At 42.7% G+C, this 27,181-nt stretch overlaps 2 protein-coding genes across 5 annotated transcripts in view; one reads left to right on the top strand and one right to left on the bottom strand.

The window, feature by feature from the left end:
• Positions 1-25,588, bottom strand: part of ccser2a (coiled-coil serine-rich protein 2a) — a 55,874-nt gene extending 30,286 nt beyond the window's left edge. For all 4 annotated transcript variants that reach the window (XM_079728988.1, XM_079728989.1, XM_079728990.1 and 1 more), the window contains exons 1-3: positions 25,183-25,588; positions 10,111-11,582; positions 9,671-9,882 (exon numbers count right to left, since the gene is read on the bottom strand). In XM_079728988.1, coding sequence (XP_079585114.1) covers positions 9,671-9,882; positions 10,111-11,539 — 1,641 coding nt within the window. In that variant the 5' untranslated portion in view covers positions 11,540-11,582; positions 25,183-25,588. The remainder of the gene's footprint in view (positions 1-9,670; positions 9,883-10,110; positions 11,583-25,182) is intronic.
• Positions 25,589-26,974: 1,386 nt separating this feature from the next.
• Positions 26,975-27,181, top strand: part of sparcl2 (SPARC-like 2) — a gene marked incomplete at its 5' end in the record, with an annotated part of 5,859 nt that continues 5,652 nt past the window's right edge. The window contains one exon of the mRNA XM_079729096.1: positions 26,975-27,041. Coding sequence (XP_079585222.1) covers positions 26,975-27,041 — 67 coding nt within the window. The remainder of the gene's footprint in view (positions 27,042-27,181) is intronic.

Below are 27,181 nucleotides of genomic sequence, written 5' to 3'. Positions count from 1 at the left end.
TTGTTAATTTAAACAAAAATAAATAAATATAAAGAGAAAAGTCGACTCTAGCTTTCAATTGAATCCTGTTACATTTGTTCGATTTAATCCGACTGTACATTTCTTTGAAAGGATGAACCTCAGTTTTGTGATTTAGACCTCACTTGACCTCACTCCCAGAGGTCCACGGTGCAATGTTTTTTTTCACCACTGGGATGCTGACAGCATTTCCCGCCTCAGTCACTCTGCCGCAGCCTCAGGGAAGAGACCGTGACTGCAGCTGTGATGATGGAGTCGGAGCGGGAGCCGGGCCCCTCGAGAAAAAAACGTACTTTTGGCGATGAGAAAAGGCGGTTTCAAGATAACTGGACATACACTTACTTTGCCGTACCTCACGGGTCGGATAAAGTCATGTGCCTGATCTGCAAGCAGGTTAATGCAATGCTGAAGGACTTCAACATAAAACGCCATTATGATACCAATCATAAAACGTACGACAAATTTACCGGCGAGGAGCGCACCGGTAAGCTTGAACAACTTAAAAGAGGCTACGCTGCATAGCAGTCAGTTTTCACAAATCTAACAAAATTCGGTGAAGCTGTAACACAGGCTAGCTACGTTGTAGCTCAACTGCATTTTGAAAGTGGCCGACATTGTATGCCCCGAGAAAAAAGCAAAGCTCCGTGACATAAGTTTGTCGAATGACACAGTGACACGACGAATCGAAGATCTGGCAAACAATCTCAAAGAGCAACTGGGACAACGTATCGAGGGACTAGGAAAGGGAGCCTTTTCCATTGCACTGGATGAAAGCACAGACATTTCCGATACAGCGCAATTGCTGATTTTCATCCGAACGATCACAGAGAACTTTGAAATAGGCGAGGAGCTGCTTAGTTTGGAGAGTGTCAAAGACAGAACAAGGGGAGTAGACATTTGTGATGCTGTGTGTCGCAGTCTCGAAGCATACAATGTGAAGCTGCAGTCTATGGTCGGTGTCACAACAGATGGAGCAACGGCAATGGTCGGAAGAAAGGCAGGTGCCGTGTCGCTGCTCTCTGAGAAAGTGGCCAACAGCGGATGTGAGAAACGAATCAAATATCACTGCATAATACACCAAGAAGCCCTCGCTGCTCAAACGCTTGAAATAGAACATGTCATGGAGATTGTTGTGAAGACAGTTAATTTCCTGAAGTCCAGAGGTCTGAATCACCGCCAATTCAAGACTTTTCTGGAGCAATCGGAGGCAGATTTTGGTGACGTTATATACTTCTCTGCTGTGAGGTGGCTGAGCAGAGGTGCCACATTGAAGCGCTAAGTGACACAAAATGGCTCTGTGACCTAGCACTCCTTGTTGATGTGAACACTTGTCTCAGCGATCTCAATTTGAAGCTGCAGGGCCATGAGAAGCTTATTTCCACACTATTCGACAATGTCAAAGCTTTCCAGAGAAAAATTGAACTGCTGCAGGGACAGCTCAAACAGGGAGATCTAACCCATTTTCCCGCCTGCAAGGCGCTCGTGGATGAAACAGACACAGATCGGCGCCATGTTCTGCGTCACCTGTGTTCAGACCACAACCAAAACCGAATAAAAAAAACTAAGAGAGGAATTCGAGCACCGCTTCTCCGACTTCAGGAACCACGAGAAGTCAATCAACCTCTTCCAAAATCCTTTCTCTTGTGTCCCTGCGGAAGAGCCTGCAGAAATGCAGTTTGAGCTCATCGACCTACAGGAGAGCTCCGAGGCCAGAGCAGCATATCGTGACAGGAATCTCATCGAGTTCTACAAAGGACTTTCCCCAGCGACATACCCTGCACTGCGCCAGCATGCCATCAGAATGGTCTCTTGATTCGGGAGCACATATACTTGTGAGAAGACCTTCTCCACCATGGCCATCAACAAATCCAAGCTGAGATCCAGGCTTACAGATGGCCATCTACATGATGTCCTTCGTATTGCAACGACGGAGATGGAGCCGGACATCAGAGGAATCATGGCCAACCGAAAACAGCACCACAAATCCCACGGCAATACAAATTAGGTATGTTGACCTAGCAACAAATATTGTGTGATTTAATGACAAGCTTATTGATGACAGGCAATGAGATGAGTGATGATGATGACTTGTTTGGTAAGCTTCTATTTTAAAAGTCTCTCTTTCTCCCCCTCCCTGTGTGTGTGTGTGTGTCTGTCTGTCTGTCTGTCTGTCTGTCTGTCCGTCTGTCTGTCTGTCTGTCTGTGTGTCTCTGCAGGTTTTCCTGAGGTGATTTTGTAGCTGGAATTGCTCCTGAATAAGGTCCATGCTGATAAGAAAGGAAGGCACACTGGGACTGACTGTTCTAATTAAGTTTTTATTCTGAAATGCACACAGGACTGTTATATCCCAAATTATACTGTAGGGGGCAGAGAACCCCAGGGATTGTGTGTTAGTTACAATGTTTCTTAAGGTTTTCTCAAGTTGTGCCATGTTTTGCCTAATTTGTTATTAAAAATTTGTTTATACTGGATGCAGACCAATACATGTAACTGTAGAGATGCAACCTGGTCATTAAAATGATTACAAATGGGATTTTTTTCTGTTTTATAAAAAATGTTTCCTTTGGCGGCCCTCAGTGAAATTTTGGGTTCCTAAATTGGCCCTCAACTGTCAAAACTTTGAGAACCCCTGCTCTAGATACTATACACTACTATAAAATGTACTATACATAGAATGAGGCCAAGTTAGGATCCCCATGCCTCAGTTCAAAATTAATATACAACTTTTTTTCTAACCCTTTTAATTGAAAGGTTATGAGAAAATGTTCTTATGTATAATGTACAAATGATGGGTCTATTGTCAATAAAGCTCTGTGTTGCTACTATCTGTAACATGCAGACAACGATAAAGACCACCATAGCAAGGCTTCTCTACCTCATTATCGAAGACAACACTGAACATTTTTGAACATTCGTATGAATTGACAAGAAGCAATGTCAAGTTGTGATGACTGAACAGGAGTTTTGTTAAAACTTGCATGGGAGAATATGATTTCAGCTCTGTACATTTTATCACAGTCTGTCACAGAAAGATGGCATCTACAAAAGAAACCAGAAGAGAACAAACTGACAGTCGGAAGCCAGCCCTGTGCAAGGCATCCAAAGTCCAAAGCGACAGGGAAAGGTTATTCCTGGAGTTTGCGTCATGGTACACAGTATGATCAGGACCCGGCTTCCGTCAAAACTTCAACCAAACAGCACCAAACGCTGATTGAAATTGCTTGGAAATTTTCCCAGTCTTTGATATCAGTTTTCCAGTTGTTGACAGTTTACACTTCGAATGAACCAGACACACTTTAGTATGTGTTCTGGAGAGAAGTATATAAAAAGATTTGAACCTAACAAAGGGAAACTAAATTGCAACTCCAGCTTTTGTATCTTCCCTTGAGTCTATCTCTGGGCTTTTCTTTGCAAGACACAATGGTTTTTGTATTGAATGTGTTTAGCTTAGTCTGTCATGCAATCTTTTTCAAAGGTTTATCTATTTTTTCCTCTTGTTTCCATTGAGCCGATTGCTCTCTTTGGCAAGTATAATTCCCCTGAGCATCTGTTATCAACTGAAATTTGATAGTTTTACTAGGGATCTTCACTACTTTCTGAAGGTCAACCCTATTTTTGTGTTAATTGTTTCGTTGTGGTACTTGACAAATTCTTAAACACCCTGGATCCAATTAGACAATTTAAGGACATGTTCTGTGCCTGGTTATAGCTAGCATGGCCTTTTAAGGTGAAGTGCTGCGCTAAAGTTGGCGAAAAGGGTCAGGCAGGTGTGAAATTATCTTTGCCGTGACATTGAGAACCCATATTAAATGTCTTGATTATCCGTATCTGCGGTGTTACCAGCAATTTGATGGACCCTATGTCCTCTGCACACCAATGACTGGCACATTTCTTTGCAATCCTATTACCCAACTCGACTCACGTCATGCTTTTGAACCCCCTCCCCCAAAAAAAATACTAAATTCATAATCAATTTGACGTGAATATTGCAGTCCATTTTGCAATGTGTGAGATGCATATTGATCTTCAAGAAAAGTTATTTCGAATTCAGTGCGGCACTTAGTAGTGGGATGGTAAGGAAATTAATGCTGTTTATTTAACAGAGTAAGTCACAGCCTATTTTGAGCAAAGAAAAAGCAGACCACGTACAATTTGTACAAAGTGTACATACACTGTCTTGTATGACAGTATGCCCATATTAATCACATGTCAGGGACATCATTCTTGTTACACCCTAATCATACTTGGGTGACCTTATTTGGGTCTCACTAGAGATGGCATGCTATTCAGGAGAGTGGATGATCCAAATTGTGGACGTGCATTATAAAATCTAAATAGCAGGCTTCAGAAATTATTAGAGCAAAAAATAATAAAATAAAGATGAAAAAAGTGTAACTTTCTCTGTAAAAGCATTGCCTGGAAATACTGAAATTACAGTTTGGGGCTGTGGTTGGAAACTTAAAGTGGTGTTCATTAAACTATAACCTATAATTTCAGAAATTTCTCACATCACTGCGTGTGTGTGTGTGTGTGTGTGTGTGTGTGTGTGTGTGTGTGAGAGAGTCTGAGAGAAAAGAGACAGGGATGTTTGTGTGATAAGCAAGAACTGAATTCACAAAAAGATACACAGAAACACTCACTCACACAGTTTACACTGTAGGTCTGACTTGGTCACCCGACAATAGCCACAAGATGGATACAGCAAGGAGCACAAGAGGGCAGTAACTTAGTCACTATGATGCGATGGAGAAAGCAGAGTATCACAGAGACAGTGGGAGTATTAAAAAAAAATGGAGGGAACGTTTAGCCTTCCCTAGAGCTCTAGAGGAATAAAGTGAACCATAACCTAGGTTAACAACGACTTAAGTGTATGACGGTTTAAGGTAAGTTTGAAGTATTAAAAAAAATCAACTTAAATGATCAAAAGAATGGGAAGAAAGAACAGTTTTTGGGGTTATGTAGAAATGTTTCTGTTTTATGTTGCAGATATTTACATAAGTTAGAAGCTAGCCCAGCAACCTGCTGTCTGTACCATCTCGTAATACCACTTTTTACCTCAAGAGGTCCCCATCACAGCAGAGTCCAGTCTGCCCTGTCCAACGTGAGAGGATGATGAAGAAGAGCTGCCGAGAGGCCGTTTTCTAACCTCTTGTGTTTTCTCAATCAAAGAACACAAAAGATCAAATAGAAGCAACGTTGGCTATGTAGCGATAGCTTTTAAAGGTAGCTAATTGTATACCATTAGTGACAGTGTTAATATGTTTGCTGTTTGTGGATATGCGGTTCAGACCAGGGAGAATGGTTAGGGATGGACACAACACGTTCCTGGTAATAGGCGGCCCCCTTATTGTTTGGAGTATAGAGGACTAATTTAGCTTTCATATCTTGAAAGCCAGACACACAGAGTTAATGGAATATACGTCCATTCCCAAGGGGCTCCCAACTGAACCATATTATTTTACGAATAATTTGTATTTTTCTGAAGAAAATAAATGGTTTCGATTTTAAAAGTAATCAAATAGAACCTATAAAAAAAAACTATAAAATAATATTATATATATATATATATATATATATATATATATATATATATGTATAGCTGATATTATATAATATCATATATATAATATAAATAAAATATCAAATGCTGCCTCTACAAGTCACCAGATATTAAGACCAAGAAAAAGCCACTATACTTTAACAGCACACAGCAGCAGGAATATTGTCTGAAGCTGCTTGATAAGCACCAATGCATTATGCTCTGTGTCGTGTATCGACCAATGTAGACATATTTCTCTGAATCCTTTTTATGTTTATAGATGACTTATACATCATCATTACGCTATATCTGAGGCGGCATTGCGGGATGTAGCCATTGGCTCCATAATTCAAATCACCATGCACGTTCTGCCTAAATGCTTCTGGGCAGATCAGCGTGATGGGTTCTGCCTGGCCGGACTTTGATTCTATGATATATAGATAAAGACAGCCCTGCATATGGACATATGCAGTGTGTGTTCATTCTTGCTCACACACTCAGAAGGAGACACAGTGCCCCCACATGGCCGCTGGTCACTACAGCTTATTTAAACCCATCCCTTGGAGTTGTGTCTGAATATTTCATCTGCTTTGCTGTCCTGTACCAAACAGGAAAACAACAGGAAATGTCAAGTTACAGTTAAACATAACGCACAAAAAGAACAATGCTATTTGTCTTCATCCTGGCTGTCTCTTTTCATGGGCCGCTAAAAGAAGGTCTCTGTGTCTGACGATTAAAACAAAAGCATCAGGTTGTTTGTAATTGTCCATGGGGTTTCCCTCACTGCCACTATAACGGATTTGGCATGGCTACTCTTTCTAATTATTCTTTACTATTTGAGACGACTGCTCCCTAGAGGTTTAACCCAAAACCCCTCCGCAGAATTAAATCGAAGCCACAAATAAAAACCACCAAAGTAGTTTAGTAAGTATAGTTGAACCCCCCACTCCCCCCAATTAGCTTGAGAGTCGGCATCTAGGCAACAGAAGGAGGTTGAAGTATACATATATATCCCCTTTGAAAGACTATGTGATTGCTTTCTGGCGCTAGGGCAAGGGAGACTTTGTTAACTTGTTCGCTAATGAAATTAAGGGTTAGGTGGAAAGAGAAAATGAGCAGGAAGACAAGCCTGAAAAGGAGAGCGAAGGCGGTGGAGAGAGATTAATTCTTCTAATGAAATAGCTGCCATTGCCCCAATCAAATAAGAGTAAGATCTCTCCAAGGCAGACTCCCTACACAAATGATAGCCATGCATTACTGCAGAGTCACTAAGTCAATTGCTTTCCGTACTTTGTACTCTTTACTTTCTCACATCCTCTCTCTTTTGTTTATCTCCCTTGATCGTCCCTGTGTGGAACCTCCAAGTTAATTGCACGGTTCATATATATATGCAAAACAATATCTTCAAATAGCACCGAGCCGAGAAGCAGTGACATACCATAAAGATAACGATATGGAGGAATTTAAGTGTATCTGCTACAATATAGGTGTCCAGGAGTACCATTGTGCTCGTTAGATTAAAATGTAAAATATGTTTACATATGTCATCATAAATGCTCCATTAAGCCACACGATGGTCCTATAAACGAAATAAAGTGTGAAACACATTTGCGGATTCATGAACCATGACTGCATCTTTCTATTTTGCCCACACCAATGATTATTTTGTGTAAATAATTGTGTAAATGACCAACATGCCTCACCCTAAATCCACTGACATGAACACACATGCATAAATGCAAAGTCATCTTTCTCAATTTCTATTGCCAGAATGATGTTATGATTGCGGAAAATGCTGAACAGTACCAAAATGCACTATACATAGCAGAGCTCCAGGCTGCGACCAAAACTGATGCTTTTGCAACCATTTATCATGTGGATGCAAGGTCATTTCTTCCCGTTGCATCGATGTCTGTCAAAACAACGATATATATCATGGTTCTCCCAGTACGATGTTATAGTGTCGCTGCACCATCATGCTCCTTCTGAACCATGTAGGATTTCAAAGCACGGCTGTCGCGAAGCCAACATCAGATGCCAACTTCGTTCTTTTTCAGTATTTTTATTAGAACACTTCAAAAAGCTAAGAATTTGATTTGATTTTAGTCGTGTTCTATGTTTATTAAGATGGGTGGTAATGAAGCTTTTGAGCGGTGCTGGAAGTAAGATAGCCGCAGTATGCAGCGCAGGTATGAGTACTCTTATTGGAGACACGCAGACGTAAGTTAACAAACATGGCTAAAAGACTAGTTGGTGCACTGTGCAAAGTTTCAATAAAATTGCACCACAGCACTAGTTCTATTCAAGTTAAGAGCGTGCAAAGAAATAACACAGTTGCACTATTCTGGATGACAGCTCCTGATAAAAAAGGAAAAATAATTGGAAGTGGAGTATATTCCCTAATTACCAGACTGTTATTCTTTTTAGGTAGAGATTCTTGATATAGGAGGAAAAGTAGAAACAGTTGGTTTGTGAGTAGATGTCTAGGCACCAGAGGTAAGAATGACCACCTATGCAACAAAAACCTTTTTACAACTTATTTCAACCGAGTTAATTTTTTCAAATTAAGGTACACTGATAGATAGTACGTGACGAAGGACATGCCAATATTGCAACAAAGCGGTGGAGAAAGTACCCAATTTGTTAGGGTTCCACCAAATGAAAAGCAAGGGCAACTAGAAAAACCTTTGATTTTTGAGCCCTGCAAAGCTGGTTATACATTCATAACTTAATCCTATCAACATATGTGTGCATTCCTGAGATCAGGTGCCATGTATGGGGAATACAGAGCAAAAAATACAGATGATTGACACACAGCCTTGGTTTAGAATTTAATTACTTGACGAAAACTTGTCTGGAATGGGAGACCTTGGTCTGAGGTCTGAGGCTTGTTACAGTCCCTCTCAACCCGGGTTCAACCCATTTAAACCCTAATTAGTTAGAGGCAGAGGTATCTGCCTGAGGGGGAATTTATTTGCTGGTCTAGAAGGTAAGCTCTGGAGCTGTAGGCCAAGTGGCTGTACAGTAATCTATCTACAAAACAAAGTCCACCAAAGAGTAGCGTAACAGCCAAATCAATAAAATACCAATTACAGGCCATTCAGTACATTGTATACACACTTATAAATAAAACAAAACAGTGAACACAATATAACTGCCTTCTGCTTGAATGTGCTGCTTTTCTGTAAAAAGTATGATGTGGGAATAAACATAGTGCAAGGTTACTCTGATTTAGCAATCTCCCAATCACTGTGGCATTAAAGATTTAAAGGCTCAGGTAGTTGTCCCGCTTTGGAACTGTATTGGCCCTGAAGAGGCTTTTGGCTCCCCTCCACCAAGCCCACCCCTATCCCATTGATCTAAAGCTCTGAAATGTCTAATTTGTCACAAAAGAAGGTTGGATTTGGGCAGCAGCCAATACTTATCTCTGAGACACTTCGGCAGGAGTGATACTGATAGCCCTCCTTCTTTTCTACAGACAATGAGAACATTAACTGCACACTATGGTTATCCATCCTGACCCTGTAATTTATCAGTGTAAGCTGAAATGTTCAGTTAGTCTATATATGGACACATTCAGCTGCCATTGAGAAATAGCCAATGATTTATGTACTATGAGATATGAAACATCAGTATCACTAAGAGTCAAAATGTCAAATCCCATGCAAGAGTTGTATTGCATTTGGATTAAAGTGCTTTGCTGTGTTGTCACTTCAATGGTTTAGAAAGTAAAAGTAATAAAAAAAAAAAATTGAAATCCATGTTAATACTCCTGCCGGTGCACTTGACCTTGGCACTAGGCTGTAGCCCTGGAGTTGGTCCCCAGGCGCTGCATCGTGTGGCTGCCCACTGCTGCTAGTGCTCTTAGTGCTGCTAGTGATGCAAGTGATGCAATATTCAATTTCCTTCATGAAAAAGTATTTCAAATGAATACAAAAATAAAAATACAAAAATGGTATGTGGTTGTTTACTGGCCAGGGACTGCAGATGCAAATCAACACCAAGAAAACTCTGATGCAAGACTTATGCCTGTGTTCCTTGTTCAGTTTACAATCCTAACGCCCACAACATTGGCCTCGTGCATCAAAAGGCTATCTTTAAATGTGTTCTCACCAAGCTGTTGAGTTCAGAGTCGTCGTAGCTGTCACAGGGGTGCATCCCTGCGCCGCCAAGGGGCTCCAGACCCTCCTCGTCCCACATGTAGGTACCTCCAGAGCTGTTGGAGGGCGACAGCTCCAGCGAGGATCCCTGAAGGAGGTCACCTCGCTCTGGGGACACCAACGGGCTGCACTTGGAGTCCTGCAGGGCTACGTCCTCTTTACCACCTGAAGGGTTGACATAGGCAGGACCACCGTGGATACCAACACGAAAACATGGCATGCACACATTCAAACCCAGACACACAGACAGACGGACAGACGGAGAGGCAGAGAGGCGGACAGACAGACAGACAGACAGACAGACAGACCTGTGCCTCATTAAGAACTACCTATAACAAATATATTCAAAGAAAAAAAATACATAAAGCATGTCCTTATACTCCAGAATGGTACCTGCTGCGTCGAGGTTGCTCCACTCCATGGTCTCATTGAGGAAGCTCCGAAGGCGCAGCTGGGTGCTACTGCCAGTCTTGGTGTCAGCCGGATCCCCATCACTGAACGTATCCGCCCCACTGTCAACATCCTCCAGAAATTCTTCACTGGTGTCCCCTCGTTCCACAGAGGAGGCAGAAGACAGGGACATGTCTTCCAGGGCCTCCCCTGCTATAGTACCATTACTTAGTCGACTTCCTCCTCCTCCCCCTTTGCCAACAGAGTAATCCCCATCAATGTGCAAGTCTGCTTTAATGATCTCGCCTGTGTCCTGATCTTCTCCTTCTTTGCCTGATTTCCCACCAGGGCATCCAGGAGCAGTCACAGGCCTGGCGTCGCCCTTCACGCGACCCATGAAAAGGGGCTTCTGCAGCTTGGTCTGCCGAGACCGGGCCAGCTTGCAGCCAACATAACCCCCATTGCTACCCCCCAGTGGCTTGGCTGTCATGCAGCTGGGAAGGAGAGGCTTCTTCAGGGCAGTGGGTGTGGTGGGTGTAGAGGCGGTGTTATTGGAGAGGGAGGAGACGGGGGTGGCCGTCGCCGACACTCTGCTGTACTGAAGTCCTCCACCTCCTAGACCTCCAAGGCTCCCTCCGAGGCCCACCCTAGTATTGCCCAGCTGTGGGGGTTTAAGGAAGCTGGCCTGGGGGGGTCGGAGAGTAGTGTTGGCCAGGGGCTTGGCCAGCTCCACAGCGCGGTTAAAGGAGAAGGATCGGGTAATGGGCTGGTTGGTGGGCGAGGGGATCTGTTTGAAGTGGGTGAAGCTGTGCGAGCGGACCATGTTGTCCATGGACATGTTCTTAATACTGTCACTGGATAGGGAGAGGCTGTCCTGGGAGCCACTGAAATGGAGGCTGGAGGTCCCCTTTGGAAGCGCAAGACCAGACATGGGCCGTGGGCGGAGGGGGGAGTTGCATCCATTGTGGTTGGCTTTGGGAGCTCCGAGGGGGCTCTGCGCCAGCTTAGTACTTGGCGTATTAGAGGTCTGCTTAGGGATGGCCTTTGGGCTCGAGACAGACAGCAATGAAGAGCCAGATCTCCGGGTTTTGGGTGGTCCAGGGGTAGCATTTTTCCCCTCTTTGCGCAATAGGAGCGGAGTCTGAGGCTTGACTTCCTGTGGTTTCACATCCTCAGGACTAGTGGGGGAGGTGGGGGGCAGAGCCGGGCAGGGACTGCTGCAAGCCTCTCTTCTCCACTTCAGAGAAAAAGAAGGTTTGCGGACCAGTCCATTCATGTGTGCCGCTGTAGTTGTGGTTTTGGTGTCTTGGCTGGGGAGGGTGCATTGTGGGGAGCCATTGGGGAGGGAGCTTGCACCACCTGCGGAGGAGCGGCCACCAAACTTAGGCAGTCTGGATACCATGGCTATTCCAACAAATGGCTTTTCTTCCATTAGACGCCACTAATGGCATGTATGGGCCTTGAATCATACAGAACTGTGGAGTAAAGGAGGGACAGAAAAGAGGGAGGAGTATTAAGATGCATTAGGAGAAGTATTAAGCCTAATTGGGACATCAAACGTTTTTTAGAATGAAGGTGCTATGTTCTTAAAGCCATTTGAATAAAAATAGACACTATTTATCCCGACCATTGCTAGCAGCCAATATTCAAGAATAACAGGTAAACTTAACTCAAGTCAATTATTTTTTTAATTAAAGATGAAATAAGTGATATTAATAATTTGTTCATCATACTTTGAGTCCAAGAAAATCTAAATTGGGTATTAAAAAAAAAAAAATGAAGTACGTATGAAGTCATCAAATAATCATTATCATTCCCATGTTCTTTGTGGTGTAAAGCCTTTAATCTCACCTCAGGGAAAAGGGATTTGTTTACTGTGACAAACACACCCTATGTATTATTTATGTACTGACAACATGGTTGCCTGAGGCAACTGTGTCAGTAAGTTATGGCTGAGTTGTCCACTGCCTGCTCAGAGGTAGAGGGCAAAGTCAATATTAGGTAGGTATTGCCTGAAATCATTCCTCAGAGCACCTAGTGCTCATGTGTATACAATCTGGCTTCTTCTGTGTTTTTAAGTAAATGTGTTTCAATGCTGCCTGGCTGGATGCATTTTGTTGTGTTTTTTATGTAGCCTGTAGGCAAAGGACAGAAGTATTTTTTTGTTCTATTCTACAGTAAAGTGGATCTTGTAAAAGGCAGGAGTAAGCTCAATAAGTCAGGTGACCCTTAACTCCATGATGACCTACTCTACAAGCAGCACAATTCCACCAGAGGCACTGGGAATCTGCGTTCCACAAAGAGCATTGGGTCCATTAACACACATAAACGTAGGCAGTGGTACACACACCAGTTCACACAATGGCATGCTTACAAACGCTAAGCAGCCTTGTACCTTAAATAACACAGAAGCTGCGTTGATGTTAGCCTTGACCTTCTACCCTGTTGCTGGCTAATCATGGGCCTATCCACTTTGAGAAGGTTGTGGATTTGTAGAAATCACTTCTCCAGATGCCTTGAATGGCAAACTGGTCTTAGTGACAGGACTAGACAGGTATATTGTGTTTGCGTGACTGCATGTGGAGTTACTGACATTTAATCCTGAGACACATAGGACAGAGTGGAGAGTGGGAGGGAGAGTGAGAGGGAGAGTGAGAGGGAGAGTGAGAGAGCGTTCACTCGTTCTTTCAAAGTCAATTCAAGTCATGGGGCAAAGCATCAAAAGCTGCCTGACAGCCGGAATGATCAAAGACACATACTCTCAATCTGTTGTGGGTTAAGCCTTTAATCAACCATGCTAATAATGAACCCTTCTCAATAATCCTCATCTAAATCAAAGAGGAACACTGAGGGCACGAGTCAGCCATCGTGAATAAGAAAACGATCAGATAGCGGGCCCAGAGGTGGACGCAAAGACCCCGTGAGACCCTGGCAGCAAGACCAGGACGACAAAATGCATGGAAAGAGCCTGGGGGACACTGGCTCGATGTTACCGGGAAGGAAGCCAGATCTGGGAAATGTGAAAGGGGGCCGTGGTGGATGATAATGCGCTGGAGAGACAGAAGTCTCACTGCAGCTTCCATTCTGTCACGGACCGTTACCATCCTTTGAATGGGTCAATGGGCATGTGTAAATAGTCGGCTGGAACACCTGCACGATCAGGCTACATGCAATGGTCTACCACGGGGATGTCATCAACTGAAAAGCAACATGTCGGTTCTAGTTGGCAACGAGTTGGCTCGGGGGAATAGCAAGACATCAATCAAATTGTAAAAACCTTTAGGCAACCCTTTTAAGATAGGATTAAGTCATCAATAGCTGTAGCTGAGGATAGCCGTTGGTTCTTACACTTAAGACGAAAAGTGGAATTTATTACGTAGATAAATATATATTTTTGTCACTCAGAATACAAAGGCGGACAGAATCCTTTTCATAACGTGTATTAAGACCGAAGCCAAGATCATATCAGGGCCATACTCCACACAACCTTTGAAGTAGTTAGGGCAGACTTGTGCGTGACCGTGTTTCTCGTGTCTGAAAGAAAAGAAAACATGGCACAGATTCTCTATTCATGCAGAGCTCCCTCGCTCTCTCTCTCATAAACACACACACGCTAACTGACCCCATTAAGGAAGCACAGACACACACAACACCAGTGTGTTATGAATGCACCTAGCTCTGCCACCCGGGCTGAGTAATGTGTTTAATCAGTCTCTCTCACACACACACACACACACACACACACACACACACACACACACACACACACACACACACATATTGAGGTCAGTCGCTGCAGGCTGGGCAGCCAAAGCCTCTTTTCCTTGGGAAGGGGCAGGGTTGGGTGGGGTCTCTTCATGTATGTGTGTGTGTATGTGGTTGTCTATGGTTGCTGGGAAGTCAGATTAAGTCCAGACTTGGTTCACCCGACTACCATTCATATTAATGTCAGTGTCACAACACCTCGGCACACTTCTGGAACAACATGCTCATATATCTAGGTCATCTAAGTAATTACTCAACCAATAATATCGGACCAAAGAAACAGTTTCTTTGATACATATTTGCTGCAGGAGTTCCCTTCAAGTTGTAGCATCAAACATACGTTAGGAACCCGAAAAAAAAACATTAGAACCATTATTATCAAGAATATTGGCACACGCCATATTCGCCTAAATAGATAAATACGATGATAAGTACAGGTATATTGTATTGACTATGAATTAACTTGACAATATATTAGCTCTAAGAATGTTTCTTTTTATTCATTCAAGAGGCCCTTAACTCAATAGCACACCATACCCATGGCCGAAGAATAATCAACCATTACACCACCCATAGTCACATCATCATACACGCCCTTACCAATATCTCACCAACACAAACACACACACAAAAAAGTAAACCTTAAAAAAAACATTGTTCAATAATTCTCCCTAGGACAAAAGAGATTGTCAACTATGAGACACAACCTCTTATCCGCCTTGCACACATTAACAACAACACAGGGCATAGACCAGGGTGGCCATCTGTCCACCGTTCATGAAGTGCTGCCCCTCCCCCCGGCCCCATGGCATTGTTCATTAACGTCTTTCAACGAGGCTGTCGTAAAACCCGAGCCTGTACCAGGGGTCAGCTTTCACCTGCACTCGAGTGAGACCACAAGTGAAACCCCTTGGTGATTACACAGGATCAGCAGTGCAGGTGGCCTCCGCCGTCCCCGTACTTACAGGTGGGAGGTTATGCATCGCTGCACTCGAGGCAGGATAGGTGCCCGGGTGGATCTGCTTCCTCATTATGTGGGCTTCAAAGGCGAGGTCACGCTGTTCAGACAAACAGGGCAAGTCTATTTTATTTCTAATGATATTTTATGTCACTGTGGTGTGGTCACATGATTACAATAAAGCAGATGAATGTTAGGCTACATCTAATCTTTGTACTCCGTTTCATTGATTGGCCATCTAGAAAATAGGCGTACCAAAATATTGAAAAGTCACGTATATTATTTCAACATTTGTTATTTTATCATTCATTTCAAAATCATGGAACTCTGCTCAGAATCATTGTCCTGGCAGAACGCCTTGCTTACTGTGTGACCACGTGGGATTTCTGGTTGAGACACATCTCAAACAGTACAGGGTACTATTGTAGAAAAGAGAGCATGACTAGCCTCCCCAAGGAAATCAAATCTAAACGGAAGAAAAAACACACACACCTGAAATCTACCATGGCTCATTCATCAAAAAATGTTGTACGATCAGCGCATACAAATAGTGCTTGTGTCTAACGGGAAACAGAATTAAAGGCCCATAAACACAAAAACGAATGCTTTAGAAAGGCAGAGAGAGAGAGGAGGCTGAAGATGATAGAAAGTACAGTGAGCACAAAGGGTCCAGCTGGCTCGGGTGTACAGAAACGGACCCTCCAATGATTTCTTCTACAGCTGTTTCCACTCAGCGGTGGGCAAAGTGGGCATGCGGTGGCAGCCTGGGTCTACAGAAACATGAAGAAGCAACATTGCCTCTCTGACTTCCTTCCAGCCAGCCCAGAGGACATAGACCAAGTTGGCACCAGACGACTCTCACAGAGAACATAAATCAGAGACGATTTCATTCCATCTGTACACCAGCAGGTTTGCCGAGATTCGCACCGTGATTATTTCCAATAAATATCAGAATATTCACTTAATTTGGGGCAAATATCACCTTCACCATTGGCAAAAAACAAACAACATCATAATGATGGATTATGTTACAATTACAAAAGGCATAAGCCTAGAGGGTTAAAGGAACGACATTCAATCTTTTTGGGAGAGAGAAAGAGAGAGAGAGAGAGAGAGAGAGAGAGAGAGAGAGAGAGAGAGACAGAAATAAATAAAGAGAGATAAATAAATGATGTTGAAGATTTTTTGCATTAATAAATTTCCATACATGGAACATTTTAACATCGATAATAAACCTATATATTTATTTTCCTTCATGTAAGGTCAAGGAAACGGGGTCAGGTTGTTTAACAGAGTATTAAGTGACCATTACATTCACCGTCTTATTGAATAATTTTGTGATTATTGACCATGGCCCATTTATCCAGAGATGTCTTGAAAGCATCTCATCACATCATCTCTTCAAAACAGCAAACCAATTTGAACCAATTTGTCACGTTAAAGGCCGTGTCCATTTTCCAACGAATTTGTGCAATTTGCATGTTGGTAATAAAGATTTAAACTGTTAAGTTGTTCATATCGACTTCCTCTGCTTTTAAAAATCAATGGGACATATACACGGTTGTACCCACACGACACCGGGGTGTGTGGGTGTCCTGTGTCAACCCCCCCACCCCACCTCGGTGGGGTTCTGTTTCACAATAACTTGCGTAAGACTGAGGCCTACAAAAGATCCATCTGTACACCTCTGTCCAGGTCTTACTCGTGTACAGTTACTGTTAGCATTCCAAAACCGCAGCTGAAATAACGGACACATCGAGAGAGAGAGAGAGAGAAATCCAGGCAGCAGGCCGACTAAGATCCCCTTTTCATTCTTCAGAGGCAACTGGATGAATGCAGACAGCATTTTACATCCCTTTGGGCTCTGATCTTTTGGGTCAGTCAGGCTACGCTTGAGCGATGCATTCCCCCCCCCCCAACCTCCTCACCAATACATTACTCTCCATTTCACACCCTTGGCCCAGTGAGCCAGCTCGCATCCCAGCACAAATCACCACTTCCTGTCATGAGTAGGGCTCCGGATCCTCTCTCAACACGGCCGCATGATCGGAGGAAGTGTGGACCTACACTCAGACTTCATCAGGCCTGACTCTGGAAGAGTTTCAAACTGGGGCAGGAGGGTGACTTTGAGGAAATGTATGGAAGTTATTTTCAATGACACATGCCTAGCACAGAGAGTCGTTTTGGAATGTATGTAACATAACAGCGGGTATAGGGTTACAAGCCTATTTGACTTCTTGCCTAATTCGAATTTAAAGTAATACATTATTAGACCTTAGACCATTGCAATATTCATTTTGAAAGCTACAAATTACACTTTGATGGGGAAGGTACTTTGCATGAAGGCATAGACCTTTTAATATCTTAAATAATAGAGGGGAAAACTGCCTTATTTAGGCTGTAAACAACTTTGGATTCAATTTCAACAGTAGAAAATGGTTTGAAGCAACTCAGAAAGCATTTGTACTCATCCATACAAAACTGGTTTAATAAAAAATCAGAATAAAAATCATAAAGCTCACAAATCACATTGAATGTCAAGAATAAACTGCCTATATTTCAGCTGTGGTGCAGAGTTTGTCCCCTCCCACACCAAAAAAATGAAATTACATCAGCTAAAGATGAAGGGATGGAGAGAAGGAGGAGTGACTGGTTGGCTCAAACTAGATTATCATCCCTACGGCATCAATTGGTCCTTAGCAGAGTTTACAGGGAAGCTCCATCAAACTAACCCATTGTTTTTCATCCATCCCTCTCCCGTCATTCCATTTCTCCCTTCTCTCTCTTTCTCGATCATCTCCCTTCTCTCTCTCTCTCTCTCCATCATACACAATCCCGTTGTGATGGACAGGCGGGGCAGCCAGGCGGTGTGACTCCTGCCCTCCCTGCCTTCAGACTGCAGGCCAGTCAATCCCTTCGGCTGATCGATAACTGAGGGCCCCGTCATCATAGCATATAGAAAGACATCCATCTGGGTTGGCTCGGGCGCACCCATTTAAAACACACCCCCAACGGGGGAATTACAAAATCACTGTGAAAAATACGTTTTAGGACTCATGTCAAAACGTGCTGTTAATATATATCACTCTAAAAGTCAGTCAATTAAACCCTTACTGCCTGCCATGCCACCTGTCTGAGAAAATATCCCAGAATATCCCAGACCTTATTCTCTGTGTATTGATCTATCAATCTCATAGTCTCAGAAGGGCTGTAACTGGAGGTTATTTGAGGACAGGGCAGTGATGCGTCACAGCATCATAACCCTGAGGGCAGAGATATACTACAGGCACTAAGCCAGAAGCTAAAAGGATGAGACTGCTGGGAATCTCAGCCAATAAAGACACTAAGCTAATGTGTATTGAGTGAGAGTGGGAACTAAATGCAGAGGGAATGCAAAAAGTGGCTAAGTGGTGCCAATCCAAGAAGTAGGTATTGAAGTGTTGTGCGACAGATGGGTGGGCCGGGCAGTCAGACACACAAGATGAGAGGACGGCAAGGCATCCACATGGTTCTGCGTCTGACCATAACTCATCCAAATAGACGATAGATGTGCGATATGTACACACAAACACACACACAGACACACAATATTGATGTTGTTTTGGATATAAAGACATACCATTATTCAGTTCAAAAGTATCTTAGCCACTCAAAGAGAAGATATGAAACCTTACCGGTTAAGCAGTGCACTCGGGCCAACCACACTGAGCCAATTCAGAAACCCACTTCCTGCAGAAGGGTTACTTAAGATCACTAAAGTCCTGCATTACGTTACCGAGCAGCTCTTATTCTGTAGAAGCCAGAGGACAGGAAACCGGAAGGTTGATCTCTATTCAGATGGTGATTGCTCAGTCTGCCTCCTGTGTGGGTATAGGCAGCTGTGATTGGTCGTTCTACGTGCAGCGTGATTGGTGTGATGTGTTCATGTGGGTGAGTGGGAGGTTCAAACATCCCACCCTTTTAATATTTAATTGTGCTCCTCCAGAGAGTGCAGCCCAAGTTAAAGGGTGATAAAGAGAGTGTTCCCATGCAAGTGAGAGTCAGAGAATCTTCAAACGGTCGGAGCACTCAACCTCACTATGATAGCTTTTATGTATTCAGGAAGAGATTCATTGGAAACCAAATAGATTGAAAAAAGAAACTAAGGTAATGTTAGAATAACCCCCTCAGCGAGTATCAGCACAAAGGATATGAGGACAAAACCGGGGCAATTAATTGTTAACAAGACTTTACAAACAACAATAATTAAACCAGAATAGATGAGTCTGAAAAGGTATATCACAGGATTAAATAAAGAGAGAAGAGAAGTGATTACAAAGATACATTATTTATCTGTTGTGGTTCTTTGGAAGATGAATTGTACATCCCTTTCTCATCGGATAAAATATCTGCCATAGAAGCTCAATATCGCCTGTTCACAATATTGTACCACCTATCAGACAGACAGGCAGGTAAATAAGGATTGTAATTGTTAGGCTGATTCAAGTGTGTTCAATTCAAGAATGAAGATATTGCACATAATAATTTGCACAGAAGTGAATAATCCACTGCCTGAGTTACTCTGTATGTCCATACATTGACCTCCTAATCAGTCCTTGGCCAAGGGCCTTTACAAGATGTGTTGGATGAAGAAATAATAATGTGGGAGAGAGACAATTGGAGAAAGGGAGAGGAGAAAGACCTAAATAATACTAGAAATCTCACAAAAACAGATATTTAATATCAATGAAGCCATCTATGAGAAATCACATATCCAGCATCATTTTATTCAGTTTCTCCATTTCTTGCAAAGCTTCAATTTTCTTCCTGTAATTTGCAATCTTCTTTTTCCTGTAATGCATGGGGCATTTTAATTCCCTAATTGGGAAAAAGAAGAACGTTGGAGGGGCCTCAAATCTGGTTAATTATATTTGGTTTATCCCTAAAGCATCTCAGATATCAGACTTCCATTATCCTAATAACATTACTTCTCCTGATTCCACACCCATTGTTGCACCTGCCACTGCCTCCTAGGCAGTGTGTGTGCGTGTTAGTGTGTGTTAGTGTGTGTGTGTGTGTGTGTGTGTGTGTGTGTGTGTGTTGACATTTGGCAGCATTGTCACTCTCAATGCATCACATGACCTTGGCATGAACCAGTGTGTTAGACGCATAGTGCTGGTCATTTGACAGTCCCTCTCATTTCCATCTTGGCATTGCGATGGTTAGGCTGATAAGTGTTTCCTGGCAACAGGACAGCAGACTTGTCAATCACTGTCAAACAAGGCATTTGAATCGTTCTGAAACAAATCTGGGAGGGGTTGGAGGAAAATATCATACCCGTAACCCTCTTCTTTTGTAATGGTCGCTTGAATGGCGTTTATGGTTCTAGAGCCACCGCTGACTTATGATTGGCCCAGACTGTTAGGATCTTCCTCAAGGCTCTCTTGCGGACAAGCCCATAGAATTGTTCGAAGGGAGCCGAGAAATTGAGACAACAAGTCATCTAAGCTGCAATCAAATAGCGTATCCCCGGCTAAAAACAGTTCCACTGTAGCTTACGCCTAGCACATTGTGCATCCACCCTCTGTGACCGATACAACAATGAAAAAAAGGCAGAGAAAACCCTGGGGAAAACACCTTATTTAATGTAATCATGTACATCAGGAACTCCCTACTACAATGTTTCTCTTGATCTGCCAGTTAGCTTATCCATAAGAGCTCATAAATACATACACGGGACTCCATCTGACCAGTATCCCGATCAGATGACCGATTACGTTCTTACAGCTTAGATCCCGTGAAGATTAACATCATACGTTATGCAATCCTCTTACAGCATCACACTAAAATATCAAACCTCAAGGCACAGCACTGATGTGTCCTCAGTCATGACCTACTTATTCCATACATTTAGTCCAAACCAATTGTATCTTTTGTGATTAATGTCTAGTCTGTGATGATGAAAACCCTCTAAGAAGAAATCTTCTCATGTGCTGTTCTTGGTAATTCATATCTATCGAGTCTTCCATTTAATCCATAAAATAATCCAATACCCACGTGATTATGAAACAAACACAGACAAACATGTACTCAAAACAATACAAAAGCTCATGTAAATAGAACACAAAATCAACCGCAAATGATAAGCGATGCATGCATACACCACTACACAAAACCAAGAGAATACGTGCATGGAACAAATACGTTTCCAAAACCAAGTTCATGGATCATTGTCATTTTAGTAGTCTAGACTGTGATTCATTTCAAACACAACAATGGCATACCCTGCTCTTTCCAACAATGACATCACCTGCTCTCCAACAATGCAGTTACTTGCACTTCCCGACAATTACATGAATTACTGTTAAACAGTATTCAGACTACAGCACATGGCTCAGACGTATGTCTCCATTGTACTGCTGATGTGGCAAATGCCTTGATTTCCCTAGATAAACTGTGATTGTCAAGTGAGTCATCAGCCCAATTCAAGTGACGCACGCTGGGTGTAACATTCGGTCTGCTGGCCAGAGGTGATAATGAGAGAGAGATGTATCATGTATACAAGTAATTTAATCATTTCACCACACATGGCATTATCAATTTGGGAGTGATAACAATGTTTATTATTTTTACAATTCAATGGTATGCAACTATATATTTTTCTCACAATAGTCTGAGCCCATTCCATTTCCATTGACCCATTGTTTGCAGTACATACTTCACACAGTTCTTTAACAAGAATATAAAACATCATCACTATCACTTTGTTTGTTTGGCAGCATAATTATCGGTTCATATGGTCATAAATGGCAACGGTAAACAAAGCAGTCTTACAGCCCATTGGAACTTGCCAGGCCTTTGTGTAGCCTTCAAGCTTCCATTACAAAACCTGTGTCTTGACATGTGTTACTTAAAGCCCAATGGAGGCAGATTTGATTGTAATTGGCAAGGAAATGGATGCTCGAATGAACTTGAAGGTAATTGTGTTATAATGGCTTCTCAAATGTAGCGACAGGCGTTCAAACGATCCAGCTTTAATGGACATGTCAGCAGGAATCAATCTAGGATGATTGTACAGCAGTCCAACATTAAAGAGGCGGGCACAGTTAGTTTTTTTTCTTCCTGATACCACACCCCTGTGCTCTCATCTCCAGTATAATGACACTCCCCAGGTTTGAAAAAAGATTTGAAAGGAGTGCCAATACAAAAATGAGGCCCATTGTTATGTCAAATTTCCCTGAATGCCAGTGTTGCATTGAGTGATTTGAATAGCGTTTGCATGCAGGTGTCTGAAGTCTATGAATTGAGCAATCCTTTTAAGTGAACTTCCTCTTGTGCCCTGGCTTTTTTCCGCCATTCCTTTCCTTCATTCATACTTATCAAAAAGTGTAGATGGTTAACTAAAACAAACGCAACATATTTATAACTCTGACTATACGCCTGGCTGACTATAATATACGCCAAATATACAGAGCTTTGCAAAACAGTAATAGACATATCCCCTGACAAAATTGTTGCTCTATTGAAATTGTAATTTATTGTAATATTGTTAATGTTCATGTCATAAATCAATATAACATTATGTGTGCTCAAATAAATAACAAAAACAGTATCAATATAGCCTTAAAATATTTAATGGTCCAATATGATGCAACATATCAATAGGGACTTGAAAAGATGACTTAAAAGCATGAGTCCTAAACTAAAGGTAAGAAAGTGGTTACTAAAGCAACAAGCAACGTACACACCTTAGCTACAAAAACCCTAACCTGGTGAACCATACACTGCTGACAATAGCCCAGTGTCTCTAGATAAGTAATGGAAATATAATGTGGATATATCTCATGCTGTAGGGCAAATACATTGTACTCTTGAACTGCACGTGGTCCTCACACCTGTGTGAACACTGATTAACCCACTGTACAAACAACTAAAGGGCTTTCGTGCTCACTAAATGCAAAATCCTCCCCACATTTCAAACTTTTTGGAATTGCTGTGTGCCGGCCATCAACAAATACACATGAATCACCCCATTAGGTCACAACTAGGCATGGCAGCCACAGCAGAATGGAGAGAAACTTTATTATACAATAATAGAAATTCGCAAACACTACATTAACTTCTAGAGTTTGTTCATGGGAGTTGTAGCATGTATGGCATGTTCACGACATTGGCAAGAGTTGATACCAATTGACCAAGGAGAGAACATAATGCTAAACAAAAATACATTTTATTAAATGTAGTTATCTACTGGAGAAGCATCTGGAGGACTCATTACATAATATTCCCCCTAATTCGTATTAACGTCTTGGGAATCACTACATAACGATATATTGAAAGGGAAGTAGATCTTTCCCCTTTCCACAAATAACAAGTGGAAACTATTTTTTGAAAGTGACACACACACACACTGGCTCCTGGTCTGAGATCCTAAATCTCTACTAATACTGTAATGTCTGAATGTCAGTCTCAACAGAACTCAGATCACTATGATATAGGTTACAAACTGAAAGCTGGAAATAGCGGTACTTTCAATATCGCAAGAACAAGACGTTACTAAAATACCTCACTAAATCATGTGTTCTAACACATGGAGAATGTGCCTTCACAGTGACACGCTGATGCGTTACGTACCGCACAGCCAGGTCCAACAGTTTAGTCTCTGCAGGGGGGAACACCAGGCTGCTACACAGAGTCTAATAATAGCGCTAATGATAGGCCATGTACAGTGGGAACGGGGAGAAAATAACATCAGCTCCTGTTGCCTCATCCTGTCGCCACACATACACACACATGAAAGCATGTGCCATGGCCGCTGTAATCCTGTTACATACACCGCTTACAGTACAACACACGAGTACACATGTGCACTCTCGCTAACATCACTGCAATACAACCATAGACATACATGCGTCAACGGGATATGCAACAGCATAAGTAATTTCTCGTGTCAAACACACACACCGTGGCAGTGGCAGTTACACAAAGCATTGATTTTTGATGAGGCACTACATTTTTGATGTAGTCTATCCCCGTCCCTCTCTGATGACTCTTGCCGTCAAACATTAATACAACATTAATCTCACCACAACTCTACAAATAGATCTCTGCATTTCAACATCTCATCCACAAGGCCATCTTATCTGAGCTCCTTTGAGTTAATACTAGGCCTTGAAGACACCCACACGATGAGCTCACACACGTCTCCCTCACATCAGCACACACACACCCTCTCCTCATCCTGTAGACCTCCTGGCTCCTGGCATGGTCGGATTTCAAGTCAGAATAATTAATGGCAAAAGCTGTCACAAGAAAACAGAAAGGCACATACACACACACATGCACACAGGCACACACACACATAAACACACATTCCAAAATGTAAAGCAAACCACTTACATGCTAAATGCGATTTGGGGGGTCTTCAGCGAGACCCACAGTGGCGTCGCTCAGCTGTCGCTGGTTGGAATTGTATCATAAACACAGCCGGCCTTCAGCAGCCACACCAACAGGTGTACCACTGTTGGTGTTGGTGTGTGCCCCCCCCCCCCCCCCCCCCCACACGTGTGTAAGAGAGTAATTCTCATCAAGCCCACGTGGAACTGCCGTGCTAGAAAGTGTGGTGCTAGTGTATAGGCACTCCTTCAGCCTCTGAGGAATGCCCTGTCCTAATGTATAACGGGGTGTTAATGCCAGAGGGATGTGCACCGCCTCAGTCTCAGTCTGGTGCTGCCTGATATGTCACTGGACAGGCCTATGAAACAACTGACTGACGAGTGCAGCCAATAGGGACACCGCATGCTGTAATAGTTTTCGATGTTAATAGTCAATAGATATCGTGTAGAACTTTGTGTCTGTGCAGCAGATGTGTGTAGTCATGCGTGTATCATCGATGTCGTCATGGTTTTGTGTCGCATAGAATCCAATTAAGAGACGCGTGTAAAAATTAGGGGATATTTTTGAATGGCAGATTGATGTTACATAATATGTGTCCATCCCTCACAAAACGCTCAACATGTTCATTTTAACGCTTTGTATTGCAGCCTTGCCATACCCATCACTAAACTTTTGTGTTGACATCCTTGCAGAGAGGGAGGGTGGCACTACTGTTAAAACAGATTGCATCCTGAGTGCTCGGTTATTAAGTGGCATCATTGAATCATTAGATCTTAATATCAATATGTAACATAATAGAGCACATAAAACGTAGGCTGCTATGCTATTGGCACTTTGACAACATTTCAAATGACATGTTGGTTAGCTTTAGCACAGCTACACTAGTTGCAGAATGAACAACGTACCATACGATATAAGATCATCTTCATGACACTACACCATCATAACATCATAACATGAGTCGTTGGTGCTCTTACCTGGAGGATGAAGTTACGCCATGGGTATTACTGCCATGTGTATGATTGCCACAGACACCAACAACTCTGGGTCCAGCTGTATCCAGTTCAACCTGTGAGACCCCAGGGTCTACCTCGTCCTCAATGTCAGAGCGAACGAGAAAGTAAACAGCGGGCGGAAGTGAGTGTTTAACGCTCGAGTTTCTCAATGTTGGTTAAAAAAGAAAGGACCCCAGCATCATCACTTCACGACATGAGTCAGAACAACACACACAGCTGCGCTTCACACAAGTAGTAGTTCTTCTCACGGTGTTGGAGAACGCGCTCGTCCGTTATCCAGCAGCGGGACTCACCGACGACATAGACCGACGACCTTAGAAACGGTGTTTAAAGTCGTTGTTGGCCGTTGAGTGTGTGTGTGCGTGTGTGTGTACTAATCCTCCCTGCTGAGTAGAGAGGGCTGCGTGGTAGTTCGTCATTCCAGTATCCTCTGGTCGGGTCAGGGGAGGCGGAGCGCGCGCCTTCGCCCTGTCGGGTGGGAGGAGCCTGGTCCAGTGGGCGTCACCCGGTTTGGTGGGAGGACCCCTGGTCCAGTGGGAGGAGACCTCGCTAAGCTCGGACCGTGGCGCGTGCCAAGTGATCCTCTTTCTCTCAGTGTCTGTGTGCTTGTTATGTTTAAAAGATGTCTGAACTTAAGGTGAAAGATAAGTACAAGTGCGATGTTATTTTGTTAGGAAATGTTAACGGTTACAGTTTTTTGGAAGAATTAGGCCGACCTTATATCAGTCTTTTCTTTGCCCCGCCCACTCGCTTTCCAGCCGTTCATTGATTTGACGTCAGACTACTAATGTATTCCACTAATAATGATAAAACAACAACACTGGGGTTTGAGCCTTCATATAATTGAATCAGATGGGTCAATAGAACGAATGAAGGCCAAATAATTGTACAATAGCCAAAAATTTGATGAATACATCAAAAAATTATACAGAACTCCAAAAAAAATGACATTTCTTTTAACTCTGTACATGGTCAATGTAACCTGCCCATCTGGCCGCCAGGGAGCGTTCTTTCACCATACACTATTTTGGCCGATAGTTTTGTGTGCTGTTTTGTTTTAAATGAGTATTTAAAGACCATTGTTTTTTTGACCATTCATCATCCAGAACACCTCAATACAAATCAAAATGTTTCTGGTTACACTGCAAAAAAACATGATTTTGTATACAGCATTTGCATTTTTAATATTACCTTCTGGCAAGATAGGCTTAAATAGGCTAAAGGCTTAATGTGGCTCGGGATAGCAACTAAACTATACACATACAGAGTTCAACAACTCATTATTATCACAGTCTGATAGGAAAAGTGCATGATGACTAATATGGTTTTCCATCCATCATTCCAATACACATATCCCTTAATTTAACAATTTGGCTCACTGAAAAAATATCAACAAGGTGGTACCATGAATAAATGTATTAGAGGGTATGAGGAAGTCTTATGAGAGCGGGGGTCTAAATACCGGGGGTTAAAGCATGTCTGAAGGCAGAGATGAGAAGCAGATTAAAGAAGAATGAACAAATGATGGATCACATGAAACAGTATTGGCAGGAATCTGAGATTGCTGATAAAAAAAGTGATACACCCTTATATGAGGTGGTGAGAGAGAGGGAGAGGGAGAGGGAGAGAGAGCAATCGAGAGAGAGAGAGAGAGAGAGAGAGAGCGAGAGAGAGAGAGCAAGCAAAAGAGGGAGAGAGAGAAATAGATAGAGGGAGAGAGAGCAGGAGAGAGAGCGAGAGAGAGAGGAGGGGAATGTCTGCTGTCAACGTGCAGAAGAAGAACCTGGGCAGCAGTGCAGAAGTGAGTCCAGAGCGGCTTGGTAAGATGTCTTTTCTTTCGTTCAGTTAAGGAAATAGAGAGTAATGCGTCCGTCTGTAATGACTTCCTTGGTGAGATGCTGAGTGGCAACTCTATGTAATCGAAACCTGAAGTTCCTCTCTAATGGAAACGGTTATCTTC

The sequence above is a fragment of the Pollachius pollachius genome (assembly GCF_949987615.1).
Source record: "Pollachius pollachius genome assembly, chromosome: 2".
Lineage (NCBI taxonomy): Eukaryota > Metazoa > Chordata > Actinopteri > Gadiformes > Gadidae > Pollachius > Pollachius pollachius.
The sequence above is the reverse complement of the archived record's forward strand: the minus strand, read 5'-3'. Positions and strand labels throughout refer to the sequence as shown.